Here is a 20,359-nt window from a genome sequence, read left to right on the forward strand (position 1 = left end):
ACTATACCCCTCACCTTACTTTGAACAATGACTTTAGCATAGGGGATACTAAAAGGATGTTTATTGAATACATTTTCCCCTCTTGGTAGATATTTTTGAAATTTAGACAAAACATTTAATGCCACAAAATTAGACTCCTTGGGAAGGCTCTTGTGTTCCAACTTTTGAAAAGTGAATTTCATGTTACTTTGAAGTTCCACTTTAAACTTTTTCTCATTTCATTTTAGATAGAGAAGGAAAAGGGTAGCAGACTATACAGTGTAATCAAGAACACAATTTAATCAAGATGACATTGAATTCAACTCAAAATTAATAATACCCCAGCCTGTCATGAGTAGATTGAGTATGAAATACGTTTTTTGTTTCCTCTTTTCATAAATGCTGCAGTCATACTTTTGTTCTGGAGTGCCACATGAACAGATATCTCTGTGACACTGACTTTTGCTCACCAGCTAAAGAAGGCTGGCACAGGCAGATCATATCTTTAGGGGGGAAAATGCTTCAGTTTTTGGACTGTGTGTAGGATCAAAGGATATTTTAAATGACTTAACTCTCTTATTAAGTAAGGTTTATGCTTTATTTTTACTACCCCAAGACATTCTGCTAACTTGACCAATATTTGTTAAGTATTCAAACTTTATATTTCTGTGAAATGAAAATAATTCCTGCCATATCAATAAACAAGAAATGTCACAGCCATTGGGCTTTCCTGGTGGCTCAGCAGGTAAAGAATCTGCTTGCAATGCAGGAGACCTGAGTTTGATCCCTGGGTTGGGAAGTTCCCCTGAAGGGGAACATGGCAACCCACTTCAGTATTCTTGTCTGGAGAATCCCCATGAACAGAGGAGCCTGGTAGGTTACAGTCCATGGGGTCGCAAAGAGTCAGACATGACTGAATGACTTAATCACAGTCATAGCCATCAGCGATTTCTGGCTTCCAAATGTGAACGAGGCCTCCCAAAACTGAGATCTAGCAGATGCTGCCACCACCTGCAGTGATTGCTGAGGAGCTGGGGAAATGCAAGAAGCAGCCATCTGCCACTCCTTAAGGTGAACAAGGAAGGAAACAGGATCGGCTCTAGATAGCTGAGGTGCATATGAAAGGAATGAGTTCAGAGAGCAGAGAGGCTTGCATCTTCCCTTACAAAGAATGCTAAATTCCTTAACTTGGTATCTGATCTTTGATGTTCAGAGGGCCTGCTCCCTTTGTTGCAAACTTGTATAGAGCCTGACTCCCCCTCCCACATCCTTGGAGCAGTTTTCTCAGAGCTACTGAGATCCTGTCTCCTGGGCTCAGGCTCAAGGTCCTAGATGTTCCCACCAAACAAAATAACTCTCTACTTTCAGATTGTGACTACAGTTTTAGTTGACTGCTCTTTTTTAAAGACAAGCTTAGGATCCTGGTGGCTGTGGGATTTAGATATACGTAAGGGTCACAAAGAGTTGGACCTAACCTAGGGGCTAAGCATGCATACACTAAGCAAAGAGCTAATAATAAAGATATATTTTGACTAAATCATAAGTCATGATTGTTACTCAGCCAAATTTGGAAAGAGTAATTTGTAGGAAAAGAAAAAGGGGGGAAAAAAAAGAAACTCTTTGAAACAGAGGAGTTGCATGAAGACCTTTCTCCATGATAAACAAGGAAAATAGATGTTAACACTAAACACATCCCCGAATACCTGTGCTACCTACTGTGGTACAGACAGGCACCATTTGTCCTTCCTGCTGTCCAAGTCCCTTTTATTTTTTGTATGTATTTTTGCAATAATGTTCTTACATTATAATTTTTAGAGAAAAAGTTTATGTTTTAAATCCAAATTTTAAATAAATACATAGCTGTATAGTACTTTCAGCTCTTGTCTACCACAAATTATTGTCTCTGAGAGAGATGTCAGTTAGGTAATGGTGTTGGTCAGGCAACAAAAAAATGAATAGTAATGCTTACCTACATGATGATTGAACAATGATTAGAGTCAAACAATGTAAGTATTTAGGCCTGGTTTTCCATCTCCTACGTGAAATTGGAATGCTCAAACTAATTGCACTCATCTCACACTCTAGTAAAGTAATGCTCAAAATTCTCCAAGCCAGGCTTCAGCAATATGTGAACTTCCAGATGTTCAAGCTGGTTTTAGAAAAGGCAGAGGAACCAGAGATCAAATTGCCAACATCCGCTGGATCATCAAAAAAGCAAGAGATTTCCAGAAAAACATCTATTTCTGCTTTATTGACTATGCCAAAGCCTTTGACTGTGTGGATCACAATAAACTGTGGAAAATTCTGAAAGAGAGGGGAATACCAGACCACCTGACCTGCCTCTTGAGAAACCTGTATGCAGGTCAGGAAGCAACAGTTAGAACTGGACATGGAACAACAGACTGGTTCCAAATAGGAAAAGGAGTACATCAAGGCTATATATTGTCACCCTCTTATTTAACTTATATGCAGAGTACATCATGAGAGACGCTGGGCTGGATGAACCACAAGTTGGAATCAAGATTGCCGGGAGAAATATCAATAACCTCAGATATGCAGATAACACCACCCTTACGGCAGAAAGTGAAGAACTAAAGAGCCTCTTAATGAAGGTGAAAGAGGAGAGTGAAAAAGTTGGCTTAAAGCTCAACATTCATAAAACGAAGATCATGGCATCTGGTCCCATCATTTCATGACAAATAGATGGGGAAACAGTGGAAACAGTGGCTGACTTTATTGTGGGGGGCTCCAAACTCACTGCAGATGGTGATTGCAGCCATGAAATTAAAAGACTCTTACTCCTTGGAAGGAAAGTTATGACCAACCTAGATAGCATATTAAAAAGCAGAGACATTACTTAGCCAACAAAGGTCCGTCTAGTCAAGGCTATGGTTTTTCCAGTAGTCATGTACGGATGTGAGAGTTGGACTGTGAAGAAAGCTGAGCGCCAAAGAATTGATGCTTTTGAACTGTGGTGTTGGAGAAGACTCTTGAGAGTCCCTTGGACTGCAGGGAGATCCTACCAGTCCATCCTAAAGGAAATCGGTCCTGGGTGTTCATTGGAGGGACTGATGTTGAGGCTGAAGCTCCAATATTTTGGCCACCTAATACGAAGAGCTGACTTATTTGAACAGACCCTGATTTGGGGAAAGATTGAAGGCAGGAGGAAAAGGGGATGGAGGATGAGGTGGTTGGATGGCATCACCGACTCAATGGACACGAGTTTGGGTAAACTCCAGGAGTTAATGATGGACAGGGAGGCCTGGCATGCTGTGGTCCATAGGGTTGTAAAGATTCGGACATGACTAATCGACAGAACTGAACTGATGTGAAATTGCTTTATTCGGGGCACAAGGTGAGAAGCCCCAGAGAGTGACCTGCTGAGTTGCCACCATCAGATGGCCTGTTGGCTGTGCCAATCATGGTGACCTTCTGTCATGGATTCCATCCTGCCACCTGTCAAGGGAGCTGGACCTTGATAATCAGCTTTAAGTGGATTGAGAAAAGCCTGGATTTGGTTTATAACGCCTCTCCCTTTTTCCAGGACTGACTCAAAGAACTGGGTTGAAAAGTGAAAGAGAAGTCAAGGGTAATAATAAGGTTTTTATCTTTGTTTTTGCAAAACTAAAGTGGCTTCAGCAAAAGGTAGATGTTAACAATTCAGTAAGTTCCCGTTGCTTACTTTATGCCTCGATTTCAGATGATTTTTTGAAGATGAGCCAGAGGGAAATCTAGCTGCCTATTTGAGTTCTGTTAGGTCCTAATCTTCAACCCATATTTATGTATTATATGAAATTCAGTCGAACTATTTCAGGTTCCAAGTTCACCTTAGTGCAAATGCACTGCTGTGAAGTTTCTGCTTTTAAGCAGTTCACAAATGAAATGCCAATAGGCAATACACTTACAGAAAATAGAAATGTAATACTACTTTTTAAGTATCAAATAGGCAGAGATATAAACGGGTAATAGCTCCAAGGTTTGGTGAGGGTGTGGAAGGAGTTATCACACACTGTAAATATGAATATAATATGATAAAGACATTTCTAGAAAGCAAGTTGATACATAGCATCAACAATGACTTTCTATTTTAAAATAGTATTTATCTAGAAACATTCCATTTAAGTATAATCTAAGGATAGAATCTTGGAGTATAAATTTACCTGTGATAGATTTGTCTATCACAGCACTGTTTCTAACAGCAAAATCTGGGGGAAAATCTAAATATCAAATTAAAGATTGATTAAGTAAAATCACAAAATGCCCATATGAGCTTTTGCAGACATTGAAAATTATGTGGCAGAATAATATATAATGATATGGAAATAGTTTCATGATACATCAAAGTGAAAAAAACAGCAATATATAAAATAAGATGCAGTATATGATCCTATTTTTTTCAAACATATAATGTAATCAATGCCATCCCTGAGGTGTGTGAGGCTCCAGGGAATTTTTAAATGGGGTGTTTCTTTTATATAAATGACTGAAGTCATTCTAAATTAGTGTCAACTCTTTACTAGCATTCCGATCTCAAGCAGTTTTGAGAAAGACTACTCTGCTGGCCAGTGGCTCACCAGGCTGCTCACTGGGAATGAGGGTCTAGCTCTGAGCCGGGAAGGACTCTGTAGATAGAGTCCTAGAGCTTCTTGGGACATCACACCTAATGAGGAGAGAAGCAGTAGAGGGTAGAAGAATGTCCCACAAAGGGGGAACAGGGCTTGGGCTCACAAGGGATCTCATGTGGGTTCAAGGCATCCTGCCGGTGAACCCTACCAGCATGGGCTGATCCCAGCCACTACAAAGGGACTTCAAAACACTTGAGGCAGATGCTTCTGGTAATTGGTATTGGTGAGGAACCCAGTCCAGGCTCAAGGCACTCTACCTATGCTGGCCCAAGCTGGTTCCATCTGCCAGAGAAAACTTAGACAATTTGATAAAGGCCCTCCAAAGGTGGGGAAGAGGGGTACTGAAGCATGAGATCAGGATGGGTGTTCTTACTTGGGGACGATGGGTGGGTCTGATTATGTATGTACAGAAAAAGACTGGAAAGATTTACACCAAAGTTGTTAAAGTAGTTATTTCTAATTGTGGGTAGGTTGGGTTCTAATTTTCCCTTCTATTTAAATCATTTCCTAACACTTTTTTATAATGAAAAAAGAATTAGTTTTGATTAAGGAAAGGTTATTTATAAGAAACAATGTATAAATACAAATAAGATGTACTAGCTGAGGTGATGGAGAAGGCAATGGCAACCCACTCCAGTACTCTTGCCTGGAAAATCTCACGGGCAGAGGAGCCTGGTGGGCTGCAGTCCATGGGGTTGCTGGGAGTCGGACACGACTGAGTGACTTCACTTTCACTTTTCACTTTCATGCATTGGAGAAGGAAATGGCAACCCACCCCAGTATTCTTGCCTGGAAAATCCCAGGGACGGCGGAGCCTGTTGGGCTGCCGTCTATGGGGTCGCACAGAGTCGGACACGACTGAAGCGACTTAGCAGCAGCAGCTGAGATGAAGGTTAAGTGATAGCTTTTCTAGTATGAATTACCACTGGAGCTTACCTGAACATTTTTCCCAGTTGTAGCAGGTGTCATAGCCACAGGATGCATTCTTTGTGCTACTGGATGAAAGTTTTATCCTTTCCAGACCCCATTTTAACTGTGGACCCTCTTCGCATGAACCAATATGTAGAAAATGGAGTTGCTGATTATTTAAACATTTCTCAGCCAAAAGCTTACAAGCAGATGAAGTAAAGTAATCGCTGGATGTTGTATCAAGCACACAGATTTCTTCTGAATAATGGCTGTACGGGAGAGAAAAGCAAGCATTTATACATGAAGACTAGAAAAGATGGTGTGTAGCCAACTCATATGTTAGCTTACCACCTAGTTCTGTACCCCCTACTCTCTTCCCCCCAGTTTCTCTTCTTTCAGTCTCTCATTTAATCTTGCATGCTCTGGGATTCATTTTCCTTAAAAAAATTTTTCATTTTAAGCTTGTTACTACTCACAATTGCCTTCAAATTAAAGTCTGAATTCGTTAATTCTGATAATCAAAATCTTCCGTATTTTGAATTCATCCAATCAACTTTCCTTTCTAGAATCAGTTTCCCATCCTCCTTAATCCTTTTTTATTACCTGACAATTGTATTGAGCATTTTCTAGACTGACAAGATTATTCTTCCTTTGCTACCATCCCATGCCTTGCTCAATCCATGTTGCACTGTCTCCCCTCTCTGGCTGTCTATGTTCAGATCAATTCTTGGCTACATTAATCCTGATCAACCTAGACTATTTTAGTCTGCACTTCCCCTGAACTCAATTGCAACACCAAAGTCTTATACATAATTATATAGCATTGCAAGTGTGTTTGTATTGTGACTAAGAGCATGAGTTTTTAGGTCGATCTCTGAATAAGTCACTAAATCTAAGTAAAGAGATGGGTCCTGCTAACAAGAAGATAGCCATAGTCTTTCTCTTGCTGAGAGGACAAGAACTTGATTACTCCAAGCCTGAGTTTCTTCTCCGATGTCAACTTCAGAGTTAAAAATCAGTGCACCAGTGTGTAAATTTGTTTCCAGGAACTGAAGCCCAGAGAGAGAACAAAAAGCCACTTTCTAAGTTCAGGGAACTTAAGCTGTGGGGCCAGTCACTCTCACAAACACCTTTGATGCCATATCAAAGAGAACTGAGGAGTATAGGAAGAGGCTGGAGAGGGAGGGCTGAGCTGAAATTCAGACAGTTCTAGAGGACAGTCTGTACTCTCATAGTCTGGTATTGCAAAGACAAAGAAAGAAGTTCCCTCTGGTTACATGGGCAATGTGAATGTTGTGAGTTCTCCCTAGAAGGCCATCTTCTGGGTGAGGAGACCCCAGCAGCAGTAGCTCATACAAGGTGGACCACTTGTGGTCGATTCTTAGGAAGGTAGACAGAGCCAACTTTGGGCTGAATTACAACAGTGGGATGTTACAGAAAAAGTCCCTGTAGTGTTCTCATAAATAAATAAATAAACAAAGTGTCTCTACAAGCGTTTGTTTACTTGGAACTCAGAAGAATGTGAGAGGCGATCAGTGTTAAAGCTGAAAAAAAACCTGGGTGCAAAGAAATAGAAGAAAAATTCAAAGGTAGCAATTATGAACTGCTGCTGCTGCTGTTTAGTCGCCAAGTTGTGTCTGACCCTTTGTGACTCCATGAACTGTAGCCCAGCAGGCTCCTTGTCCATGGGATTTTCCAGGCAAGAATACTGCAGTGGGTTGCCGTTCCCCTCTTCAGGGGATCTTCTTGACCCAGGGATCGAACCTGTGCCTCCTGCATTGGCAGGTGAATTCTTTATCACTGAGCCACCTGGAAAGCCCCAACAATTATGTACATGGACAGCAAAAGAGACACAGATGTATAGAACAGTCTTTTGGACTCTGTGGGAGAGGGCGAGGGTAGGATGATTTGGGAGAATGGCATTGAAACACATATAATATCATATGTGAAATGAATTGCCACTCCAGGTTCGATTTATGATACAGGATGCTTGGGGCTGGTGCACTGGGATGACCCAGAGTGATGGTATGGGGAGGGAGGTGGGAAAGGGGTTCAGGATGGGGAACATGTGTACACCCGTGGCAGATTCATGTTGATGTATGGCAAAACCAATACAATATTGTAAAGTAATTAGCCTCCAATTAAAATAAATAAATTTATATTAAAAAAATAAAAAATAAAGATGGAAATTGCCCTAGAACAGCCTGCATTGTTTAAAATATATAAAAAGTGAAATATCACAACTGGACACAGTCTGTTGACTTGTTATTTCCCCATTTATTCATTCTCTTCCTCAGTAACTTAACTCTAATTTTATTCACCATGTAGGACCACCCAAGACAGACAGGTCATGGTGGAGAGTTCTGACAGAATGTGGTCCACTGGAGAAAGGAATGGCAAGCACTTCAGTACTCTAGCCTTGAGAACCCCATGAACAGTATGAAAAGGCAAAAAGATAGGACACTGAAAGATGGGTGTGCAATATGCTGCTGGAGATCAGTGGAGAAATAACTCCAGAAAGAATGAAGGGAAGGAGCCAAAGCAAAAACAACACCCAGGTGTGGATGTGACTGGTGACAGAAGCAAGATCTGATGCTGTAAAGAGCAATACTGCATAGGAACCTGGAATGTTAGGTCCATGAATCAAGGCAAATTGGAAGTGGTCAAACAGGAGATGGCAAGAGTGAACGTTGACATTCTAAAGGAATCAGCAAACTAAAATGGAGTAGAACGGGTGAATTTAACTCAGATGACCATTATATCTACTAGTGTCGGCAGGAATCCCTTAGAAGAAATGGAGTAGCCATCATGATCAACAAAAGAGTCCAAAATGCAGTACTTGGATGCAATCTCAAAAATGACAGAATGATCTCTGTTCATTTCTATGGCAAACCATTCAATTTATGGTAATCCAAGTCTATGCCTGGACCAGTAACGCTGAAGAAGCTGAAGTTGAACGGTTCTATGAAGACCTACAAGACCTTTTAGAACTAACACCCCAAAAAGATGTCCTTTTCATTATAGGGGACTGGAATGCAAAAGCAGGAAGTCAGGAAACACCTGGAGTAACAGGCAAATTTGGCCTTGGAGTACAGAATGAAGCAGGGCAAAGGCTAATAAAGTTTTTCCAAGAGAACGCACTGGTCATAGCAAACACCCTCTTCCAACAACACAAGAGAAGCCTCTACATATGGATATCACCAGATGGCCAACACTGAAATCAGATTGATTATATTCTTTGCAGCCAAAGATGCAAAGAGATGTATACAGAAGCTAAAACAAGACCAGGAGCTGACTGTGGCTCAGATCATGAGCTCCTTATTACCAAATTCAGACTTAAATTGAAGAAGTAGGGAAAATCATAGACCATTCAGGTATGACTAAAATCAAATACATCATGATTATACAGTGGAAGTGAGAAATAGATTTAAGGGACTAGATTTGATAGACAGAATGCCTGATGAACTATGGATGGAGGTTTGTGACATTGTACAGGAGACAGGGATCAAGACCATCCCCAAGAAAAAGAAATGCAAAAAAGCAAAATGGCTGTCTGAGGAGGCCTTACAAATAGCTGTGAAAAGAGAAGCAAAAAGCAAAGGAGAGAAGGAAAGATAAACCCATTTGAAGGCAGAGTTCCAAAGAATAATAAGGAGAGATAAGAAAGTCTTCTTCAGTGATCAGTGCAAAGAAATAGAAGAAAATAATAGAATGGCAAAGACTAGAGATCTCTTCAAGATGATTAGAGATTCCAAGGGAAACTTTCATGCAAAGATGGGCTCAATAAAGGACAGAAATAGTATGGACCTAACAGAAGCAGAAGATATTAAGAAGAGGTGGCAAGAATACACAGAAGAAATGTACAAAAAAGATCTTCATGACCCAGATAATTACGATGGTGTGATTACTCACCTAGAGTAAGACATCCTGGAATGTGAAGTCAAGTGGGCCTTAGGAAGCATCACTACGAACAAAGCTAGTGGAGGTGATGGAATTCCAGTTGAGCTATTTCAAATCTTAAAAGATGATGCTGTGAAAGTGCTGCACTCAATATGCCAGCAAATTTGGAAGACTCAGCAGTGGCCACAGAACTGGAAAAGGTCAGTTTTCATTCCAATCCCAAAGAAAGGAAATGCCAAAGAATGCTTAAACACCGCACAATTGCACTCATCTCGTACTCTAGTAAAGTCATGCTGAAAATTTTCCAAGCCAGGCTTCAGCAATACGTGAACTGTGAAATTCCAGATGTTCAAGCTGGTTTTAGAAAAGGCAGAAGAACCAAAGATCAAATTGCCAACATTCCCTGGATCATGGAAAAAGCAAGAGAGTTCCAGAAAAACATCTATTTCTGCTTTATTGACTATGCCAAAGCCTTTGACTGTGTGGATCACAATATCTGTGGAAAATTCTGAAAGAGTTGGGAATATCAGACCACCTGACCTGCCTCTTGAAATATCTGTATGCAGGTCAGGAAGCAACAGTTAGAACTGGACATGGAACAACAGACTGGTTCCAAATAGGAAAAGGAGTACGTCAAGGCTATATATTGTCACCCTGCTTATTTAACTTATATGCAGAGTACATCATGAGAAATGCTGGGCTGGATGAACCACAAGCTGGAATCAAGTTTGCTGGGAGAAATATCAATAACCTCAGATATGCAGATGACACCACCCTTATGCAGAAAGTGAAGAAGAACTAAAGAGCCTCTTAATGAAGGTGAAAGAAGAGAGTGAAAAAGTTGGCTTAAAGCTCAACATTCAGAAAACTAAGATCATGGCATCTGGTCCCATCATTTCATGGCAAATAGATGGGCAAACAGTGGAAACAGTGGCTGACTTTATTTTTCTGGGCTCCAAAATCACTGCAGATGGTGACTGCAGCCATGAAATTAAAAGACTCTTACTCCTTGGAAAGAAAGTTATATTAAGTTTCAGCATATTAAAAAGCAGAGACATTACTTGGCCAACAAAGGTCCAGCTAGTCAAGGCTATAGTTTTTCCAGTAATCATGTATGGATATGAGAGTTGGGGTATAAAGAAAGCTGAGTGCCAAAGAATTGATGCTTTTGAACTGTGGTGTTGGAGAAGACTCTTGAGAGTCCCTTGGACTGCAAGGAGATCCAACCAGTCCATCCTAAAGGAGATCAGTCCTGGGTGTTCATTGGAAGGACTGATGATGAAGCTGAAACTCCAATACTTTGGCCACCTGATGCGAACAGCTGGCTCACTGGAAAAGACCCTGATGCTGGGAAAGATTGAGGGCAGGAGGAGAAGGGGACGTCAGAGGATGAGATGGTTGGATGGCATCACCGACTCGATGGACATGAGTTTGAGTAAACTCTGGGATTTGGGGATGGACAGGGAGGCCTGTTGTGCCGTGGTCCATGGGATCACAAAGTGTCGGACATGACTAAGCAACTGAACTGAATTGAACAGAATTTTATTGAAAAAGTGCTTTTCCTTCTAGCCAATGATTTTGATTCTAGGCATTTCATCGCCTCCCTTGCAGGGCCACATGGTCATGTGAACAAGAGAAGAGTAGTGAAATGGAAGCCATGATGAATCCCCCAGGAACTCTCCTTAAAAAGAGAGCATGTGTCCATTTCTGGTCTTCCTTCTATTGTACTCCAGCAGAGAAATCTTGGACCATGACATAAGTTCAAGAATGTTAGAATAGACAACTTTAATAAAAAGAAAGAAAGTATCAGCTATACCTCAATAAAAAATCAAGTATGAATATTAGATTAAAAAAAAGCATAGCAGAACAGACAGCAGGAAGGAGCTCCAGTTCTATCTGAAAGAAAAGAATCACCAGACCATCCCTAGACTGCCTTCCCCATGAATTTATTTTGTAAGATAGAGAAACAAAATTTTTCCTTAAGCGAGTCTTACTTTGGATTTTACTCCCATGAATGTAGTCCTGACATTAATAAGCACTCGACACTCCTGGGTTTGTTTTTGTAGAAAAAGGCAATTATAACAACAGAGAGTCATGGCAGCCATATAAGGATATATCATTTTTCTTTATGCTTTCTGCCAACATGTGAAAGGATAAACTAACAAAGAGATGTGTGTGTTTGTGTGTGTTCATGTGTGTGTGAAGTCCATGCTCATACCTCTTTCTCTACTCCAACCTCTTGGAGTCACAACTTTGCCCCTATAGTTAGTGGGGAGAAGAAGGCTTTGAGATAATTGTGTCTGATGCTTTAAACAGGATAGAAATGTCTTTATCACCAGAATGAAACTGTTTTAGTACAAAAGCTATGCAAACTTAGGGAACAAGGCTGAGAGATAATTAAGAATGCCTGCTACTCAGTGGGGAAGGAAGAATTCAACAGAGCACAGGGGTATCAGTTATATTAAAAATTAATATGCTTTGTATTCATGCTTTAAGAAGCCCGGCTCCTTCATGAAGTTGGTTACACTAGACTGGTTTTCTCAGTTCCTAAGCTCAGTCCAGAGAGTATCTCTTACCCACAGTCTTCTTCTGGAGACATGCAAACGCATTCAGATCCCAACTGTTTTTGTCCTGGTTGACAGTGACCCCTTAAGCCTGTCAGGACATCTGAAACAAAAGAAAATGAAGAAAAGAACAGTTCACAGCATGGATTTCAAGTGGTAAGTTTGAATTTAGGAGAAAAGGCTATGGTGAAATGTTCTCACTTATCTCCTAGAGTTAGAGCACTCATTTTAGCTTTTTCAAATCTGTTGTTATGAAATAGTCCATCCGAAAAGTCCTTTCTAGCCCTTGTGAGCTGTCACGTTTCCAACCTAAAACTGCTATTAAGTTCAAGAAAATGAAATTGGTGGAATTTTTGTTCGTTTTTCAAATATTTATTGAACGACTGTGATTTACCAGCACTGTGATAGATTCTGAGGATAGTGAGTTGAGCAAAATTTGACCCAGATCCCATGCTCTCAGAAATTCTAGTCTTGTGGGCAGACAGACATTAATCAAACAAACACACTCTACACATAGAATTTCTGCTGTTATTAGTGCTATTAAAGAGAAAGCATATAATCAAGCAAATTGATGTAGCTAGGAAGGTTATGAACGGTAAAATGGGAAGAGAACAGGGAGTATGATGGAGGGAAAGGAAATAGCAGACATGAAAGTGCTCAACAGAGAGAGAACATTTGACTTTCTTGGAATTGAAAGAAAGCCAGGGAAACAAGGGCAAGCAACAAGAAATGGCCAGAGAGATGGCTGTGCGGTGAACTGTGTAGGGTCATAAAGGGCTTTTGAAGGATTTTTGTCTTATTTCATAAGCAGTGGTAAATCTCTGATAGGTTTTAGCAGGGGGTGGTGTGACAAAATCAGGTCTGGATTTGGAAAAGAATTTAATTTTGGCTTCTGTGTAGAGAATGCATTTGGAGAGGCATGGTGGTCAAGACAGTAGACGATTTATGAGGTTATTATTGGGAAGATCCTCTAGAGATGGGAAAAGGCTACCCACTCCAGTATTCTGGCCTGGAGAATTCCATGGACTGTACAGTCCATGGGGTCGAAAAGAATCTGACATGACTGAGCAACTTTCACTTTCACTATAGTAGTTTGGGTGAAAGAGAATGGTCATTTGGATCAAAGTGCCAGAGGTGGAAATGGAGAGAAGTGGGTGAACCTGAGACATTTCAAGCATGTAAAATGCATGAGATTGCATATTGTGGGTAGGTTATGAGAACTGTCAAGTATAATTCTTAGATTTCTGGTTTGCATAAGAGAATAGATGTTGGTGCCTAAACTGAAATAGTAAATATTAGAAAAAGTTAGTGGTAGGGAGGCAAGGGTGGTGACTCAGGAATTCCTCTCTGCAAATGCTGAATCTGTGATCTCTCTAAGACAGCCAAACAAAACAGATGTATAGAAATTTGGATACTCAGGCCTAAAGCTCAGTGGAGAAGTCTGTGGGAAAGATTTAAATTTGTTATTAGGCTACGGAGGGATCATTGAGGTAGAAGCTAAACCAGATGGCATTGTGTGTTGGAAGCAGGGAAAGAATGCATCTGCAGAAGAAGGTCAGCTCTGTCGAACGTTGCTGAGAGACCAAAGCAGATGAGGACTGAAATATTGTCCATTAAGTTTAGCAATATGGATGTCAGTGTCAACAATTGTGCAAATGGATTTTAGGGGATAATGAAAAGCCAGACTTTTCTTATACGAATAATCAGTGGAGAAATGGACAGCTCCCAAATGTAGCTATTTATCCCTGCCCGATATTCTAGGTACTAGGATATTATGGTGGGAAAAAAGAAGTAGAAAAATGAAGACAGCAGTTATCCTCTTTTTCCATGAATCTAAGCAATAGTGGAAAAAGAGACATTAATCAAATAATCATAGTGATGAGTTTATAATTAAAAGCTGAGTTAGGTATTTGGAAGAAATATGATTTCAGGAGACCATATCAGCAAAAAACAAAAACTGAGAATGGTAAGGAAGATTTATAAGGAAATGATGCTTGTGCTAAGGTGAGCAATTGAATGCTGAATAGGAGGAAGGGAGATTAAAGTAGAATGAAGAACACGGGTATATTATGTTCTGAATGCTGTGTTTAGTTGCTCAGTCATGTCCAGCTCTTTGTGACTCCATGGACTGTAGTCTACCAGTCTCCTCTGTCCATGGGGATTCTTCAGGATACTGGAGTGGGTTACCATGCCCTCCTCCAGGGGAACTTCCCAACCCAGGGATCGAAACCAGGTCTTCCATATTTCACGTGAATTATATATCTGCATTGCAGTAGGTATATTATATGGAAGGGGAAATCTTGGCTATCTTTGCTTATGTTGAGGCTCACCCAAAGAAGCTTTAGTTTTGAATTAAACATGGAGCTGACATCCTGAGCCTCCTGGATGAAACACACGTCCCTAGACTGGATCTGATTAATCAGGCATCCATACGATAGCAGTGGCCTCTGAAGCAAGCAACTGACAAAGGAGGGAAGTAGAAAGGTATATCAGGCAGGAGGTTTGGTAGGGAAGCACGTTTATGTTAGAGGCAAAAATAAAGATTTTAAAAATTGGTACATTTTCTTCTTTGCTGCTATGCATTTCCTACTATTCTCCTCTTTTAGGACCCTCATTCTATCTGGTGAAATTTGGCTCAGAGCTTTCATGAACATGGAGACCTATAACTGCTGCTAAGTTCTCAGATACTAAGATTTCCATTGACACGGGCTTGTTTTTCTTTGGTGTCTTGTGTGGCTATGTCTCTTTGGCTTTTGTAAATAAATCCACACTTACTCAGGTCAAGGAGGGACTCTAAGTTATACATTTCCAAAGAGCATCAGTTTTCAAGCACACAGAGCTTTGCTCCCTGCCTACCAGTTTGACGTCATCAGTGAACACATAAAAGGACTCTTTGCTCCCTCACTAAGTGTCAGGTGGAAGCCAGCACTGGTCCTCAGCTGCTCACACTTTCTGCCCTGCACAATTTGTGAGCAACCTGGAAATGAAAACATTGCAATCTTTAAAGAGTGATGAGGGCAAGGGGATCTTTGGAGGTGCTAACTTCTTAGAGGAAGGGATAAAAATGACAGGGGAGGTGTATGGCATCTCATTTCTTCAGGAAGCAAAATTCTTTTTCACATTAAAAGAATTAAAAGTCTTTCTGGTCAACCAACGACCTGGACATCTCTATATCACATATCTCCTGCCACATTGAGAGGAAAGAGGTTCAGTTTTATTGATGACTTTCTTTTTCTGTGACTCCTTTCATTGATCTTTCTGCCAACGTTGTCAGAGAGAAAGTAGATGAGATAGAGTATTTCTTTCTTTTATCTCGATGTAGAGCATTTCGTTATCTCTCAGTTTGAATTATAATTGCAATTTCTTTTAAAAACATGGAGGGGTGTGTGTATGTGTATACATATGCTGTTATTTGTATAAAGAGAAGTATCTACCTAAGATGCCCAGAGAATCTTAATTTTGTAAACTGTGTGGTCCCCAAACACATTTATCTCTGATGTGTATGATCAAGAATCAAGTGAAGCTAAGCCACAATACCAACCTGAAGTTCTCACAGATTTCCATATGATCTCTTCATCAATAGTTTTAAGGTTATGTAACAGTTGAAAAGTGAAAGTCACTCAGTTGTGTTCAACTCTTTGTGACTCCATGGACTGTTGCCCACCAGGCTCCTCTGTCCATGGGATTCTCCAGGCAAGAATACTGAAGTGGGTTGCCATTTCCTTCTCCAGGGGATTTTCCCAACCCAGGGACTGAACCCAGGTCTCTTGCATTGCAGGCAAATGCTTTACCATCTGAGCCACCAGGGAAACCCATGTAAGAGATTAAGTTTCCCCTTTTCCTTCAGACATTATAAAAGCACAGAACAGGATAAAGAAAACAAGGTAGCAGAGAGCTTGAGGAATTAGCAGAGCTGCTTGTTCGACCCAAACTGTCTGGTTTTGGGTCTAATTTAACCTCTCTTTGCCTTTAGTTTTTTCATAGGCAAAATAGGCCCAATCATATCTGAGCTCAGATAAACCCTCCAGGATTCTCTGATTAAAAATGAGATATAACTTGAACAAGCATGTTGAGAAATTTGGAAGATATGAAACAGATGAAGCTCCCTTCCTTTTCCTCCAAGTAACCAACACGCCAGACTAATGGGAGTTCTCAGCTCCTCCTGCCAGCTGCCTGTCAGAAACTGAACTTCTGGGTTTATATGTTCCTCTCTTTCACAGCTTCACTCTTCTGCATTCACTAGTCCAGTTATAGACTTACCAAGAGTCAGTTTTATTTGTTTCCAAGTCTATTTATGCCAATTCCTATTGTAACTGTGTAAGTTGATTAAATATATCAACTTACATAATATATCAAACTTACATATAAGTTGATAAATATATCAACTGATAAAATGAAGGAGAAAAATTATTTTTATAAAAACTAAGTCAAAAACATTGAGTAATTTAAAATGGTTTGCAAAAATGTTTCTCTGAATTAATTGTGGGTTTGAAACTACTGTAAAAGATTAAAGTAAACAATACATATAAAAATTTTAAAGCATTTTCTAGTCAAACTTGCTGCAAAAGTTGCCTTTAAGCCTTCAACTCTCTTCAAAACAGTAATTCTCAACTTTGGCTGTATCCAGATTAACTTGGAAAGATTTTATATAAACACAAATACTGGCCGTCTTAGCTCAATGACATCAGAATCAGGGAAAGGGACTTAAGCAGAAGTGTTTTTTAAAAAGGTTCCCTACTTGGAGTTTAAAAACTTATTTTTTTAGAGAAATTGATATGGGATAGCAAAATTTCTATCTATGGGATAGCAAAAGATGAATTAGGTATTTGTTTTATTCAAGAAAGAAATCTTGGAACTCAAATCAGGAGACCCTTTATGAAATAAGAGGTTGGTCCTATGTTAGAAAATTGGGAAATATTTGTATATTTCTATCTTCTAAATTAAAAATAATAGGCTCCCAGTACCTCAGCAGTAAAGAATCCACGTGCAATGCAGGGACTGTAGGAGATGTGGGTATGATCCCTGGGTCGAGAAGATCCCTGGAGGAGGAAATGGCAACCCACTCCAGTCTTCTTGCTTCTCCCCATGGATGGAGGAGCCTGGTGGGCTACTGTCCAGGGAGTTGCAAAAAGTCAGACAGGACTGAAGTGACTCACCAAACAAGCAAATAAGTTAAAATAAAATATTTAATTAATCAAAAAGCAGTGTGTATTATTTTTTTGTCACTCTCCACTTGAGCTAAAATTTCAGTTAACTCTCAATTCTGATCTTGTTATATGAGAGCACTTGTGCTGTATCAAAATATTGAAGTATTAGATTAGAAAATAAAATTGATCTCACTCTCCAAGATTTGAAAGTATCCACTTGACCAATAGCTACTTACGTGTTGCCTGAGCTCGTCATCGATACAAGGTGAAATACAACTCAGCCCATCATAAGCAACAGCGTCTCTGTGGATGCTACACAGATAATCTCAAAGGACACCACCCTAGCAGACCCCAGGATCCTGAGCTGTTACCTTTTGCACAGCTGAGTGAGTCCGAAATGGGTGGTGTCCAGGAATCCCCACTGCATGTGTACCTCGATGGCCCATTGACAACCAAACCTCTGGGACAGGTCAGCTCAATGGAGTCACCAATTTTATATAATGTCTGAAATGGTGACAGCGTCAGTCCTTCTGGCACTATTGGCTTGAGGCACTCTGTCCCTGCAGAGAGAAAAACATTTCAGATGCTTTTGGTGGAGCAGAACACTCAAGGGATACAGGCAGATTTTGTGCATTCCAAGAAATGATTTTAATGTGATTGACCACATTGGTTCAGTGTTAATGCTGCCTTTTGAGCAGAAAAACAGGGGGTTGAGGATCCCAGGCTCCCACTGAGAAACTGCCTTTAGTTCCATTAACGGAAGAACTTGCTATGGAAACGATCTCAGATATTCGTAACTTTCACTACATCACTGGGACATTTTCAAGAAATAATCTTTTTCACTCTTCTCCCCAGTGAGCTTTCCCAAAAGCAGGTGGCTGCACCATGGGTGACACAGAGGCAGAAGTTCTAATTGATACTGATTTCAACTTTGTGTTATGGTATTCAATAATAACTCTTTGGAGTCCCCATCTGAACCTAGTTTGATTCACATTTTGACTCCGATGAAGCATGGGTATATGTGGAGCCTACAAACCCTTGCTCTCTTTTCCAGCAAAGCATGCCAATGTGCTCCAAGGAGAAAACCTCATTTCACATGATATGCCGTCTCTGACACGTAAGAGTTAAGCATCATTTCCCTGGGACCCATTAGCTTGCATCTCTTGGTACACTGGGCCAGGCCGATGTCGGTGGTTGGATGCAGTTAGCAAAAGTCCCCAATTTCTTTTTAAGCACAAGCCTCACAGTCCGGCTAACACGCAGGGGCGAGAACTAAAATATGAAGACAGTTTGAAGTCTAACTTTAGCAGACGAATCCTATTTTCTGTTTCACTAAATCTTTTCACCAGAGTTACTGAAAAATGGTAAAATGTACTAATTTAAGGGTGTGACTTTGCTTTATTTATTTTGGGCACGTTCATTCTTTAGCAGAGTCACATAGAGGGTCTGCCCAGTTCTCACGTTGGCATTCCACGTCTCCTTGTCTCCAGCTTCTGTCTGGTAAGCATCTGAAGTACTGGTATCCAACAGCTTTGAATCCAGTAAAGCATAAAATTTCAACTTCTTCTCCAACTGAGTACTGTTTCTTTTCATTCTAGAATTAAAACCAAAATCAGCGCATTACTAATGTGATGAATGGTATCTTCAAACACCTCAGGGCCTTCCTAGATCTTTTCTGTTCCTTCATTCCTGTATCTACTCAAAGTCTGCTAAATTTATACTTCCAAATATCTCTCAAAGTTCACTCCTTTCCTTTGCCATCATCACTGCCTTTGCTCACAGTACATATTATCTCTTCAACTCGATCCCTGGATCAGGGAGATCCCCTGGAGAAGGAAATGGCAACCCACTCCAGTATTCTTACCTGGAGAATCCCATGGACAGAGGAGCCTGGTGAGCTATAGTCCACAGGGTTGCAGAGTCGGACACGACTGAGCGACTTCACTCACCATAACTATCTACCTATCTAACAACTAACTAGTCCCTCTTCTAATCCTTCTTCCATATTGCTACTTTAAATTGATTAGAATATATATATATATATATATATATATATATATATATATTTACTTAATAACTTACTCCCCTCTGTATATGTGTTGGCTTACTATTGCAAGAATAAGAAAACTATATACTATAGGCTGCAGTCCATGGGGTCACTAGAGTCGGACACGACTGAGCGACTTCACTTTCAATTTTCACTTTCATGCATTGGAGAAGGAAATGGCAACCTACTCCAGTGTTTTTGCCTGGAGAATCCCAGGGACGGGAGGCCTGGTGGGCTGCCGTCTATGGGGTGGCACAGAGTAGGACACGAGTGAAGCGACACAGCAGTGGCTATAAACTGAATAAGTAATGTATTCTACATATGAAGCAAATATATGTAATTGCTATGGTAACAAATTGACTGCAAATCGTTTGAAAGTGTTCCTAATAACCTATTGGGCATTACATATTTTCCCAGTTAATGTGTAAATAAGTACAACTATTGGCATGTGGGAGTTCACAAAAAGATTTTAAGATAATGTGGGTTTTATATTCTTAACTTGGAATATGAAACTTAACCCACTTCCCCATCCTCACCTCTTGCCATTTCTTCCCATAGAACCTATGCTCTAGGAAAACAAAGGCATTTAGGCATCTACCATTCTTTGCACATGATATTCTCTTTCATGCCTCCATATCTTTATTAGCTGTTTCCTCTGTCCTCAACATCTTCTCTATTCCATTGTCCCGAGACGCAACTCAAGTAGAATTTCCTGTGTGGGAAATCTCTTTCATTTATCAGTTTCATCACATGTATCATCCTTTCGGTTTTGGAGAGAAACTTGCACAAAGTTCTATTTTATGTTGATCACATTTATCAGCCCCACCCCTATGCTTAAACTTGTATAAGCTCTACTTTATGTTTATCACATTTATCAGCCCCACACCTATGCCTGAGTGGTATTTCTTCTACCAGATCTCTGCCTCACAAATCTTTGTGTGTTAGTTACTCAGTTGAGACTGACTCTTTGCAACGCCATGGACTCTAGCCCGCCAAGCCCTTCTGTCTATGGGATTCTCCAGGCAAGAATACTGGCATAAGTTGCCATTCCCTTCTCCAGGATATCTTCCTGACCCAGGGATCAAACCCTGGTCTCCTGTATTGGAAGCAGATTCTTTACCATCTGAGCCTTACACAGGGCTTGATAACTATGCTGAATAAAATGAAAAACACTCTCCTTTTTAGGAA

The 20,359-nt window shown here is 40.4% G+C and overlaps 1 protein-coding gene across 2 annotated transcripts in view; it reads right to left on the reverse strand.

Moving 5' to 3' along the window:
• The window catches only part of C6 (complement C6), a 78,733-nt gene that overhangs the window by 4,193 nt on the left and 54,181 nt on the right, over positions 1-20,359 (reverse strand). For both annotated transcript variants that reach the window (XM_086362546.1, XM_086362547.1), the window contains exons 14-17: positions 18,586-18,718; positions 17,496-17,684; positions 11,990-12,080; positions 5,541-5,782 (exon numbers count right to left, since the gene is read on the reverse strand). In XM_086362546.1, the coding sequence (XP_086218672.1) occupies positions 5,541-5,782; positions 11,990-12,080; positions 17,496-17,684; positions 18,586-18,718 (655 nt within the window). The remainder of the gene's footprint in view (positions 1-5,540; positions 5,783-11,989; positions 12,081-17,495; positions 17,685-18,585; positions 18,719-20,359) is intronic.

This window comes from Bos grunniens, chromosome 20, assembly GCF_055505025.1.
Source record: "Bos grunniens cultivar Pamir isolate PY7600 chromosome 20, Bosgru_T2T1.0, whole genome shotgun sequence".
Lineage (NCBI taxonomy): Eukaryota > Metazoa > Chordata > Mammalia > Artiodactyla > Bovidae > Bos > Bos grunniens.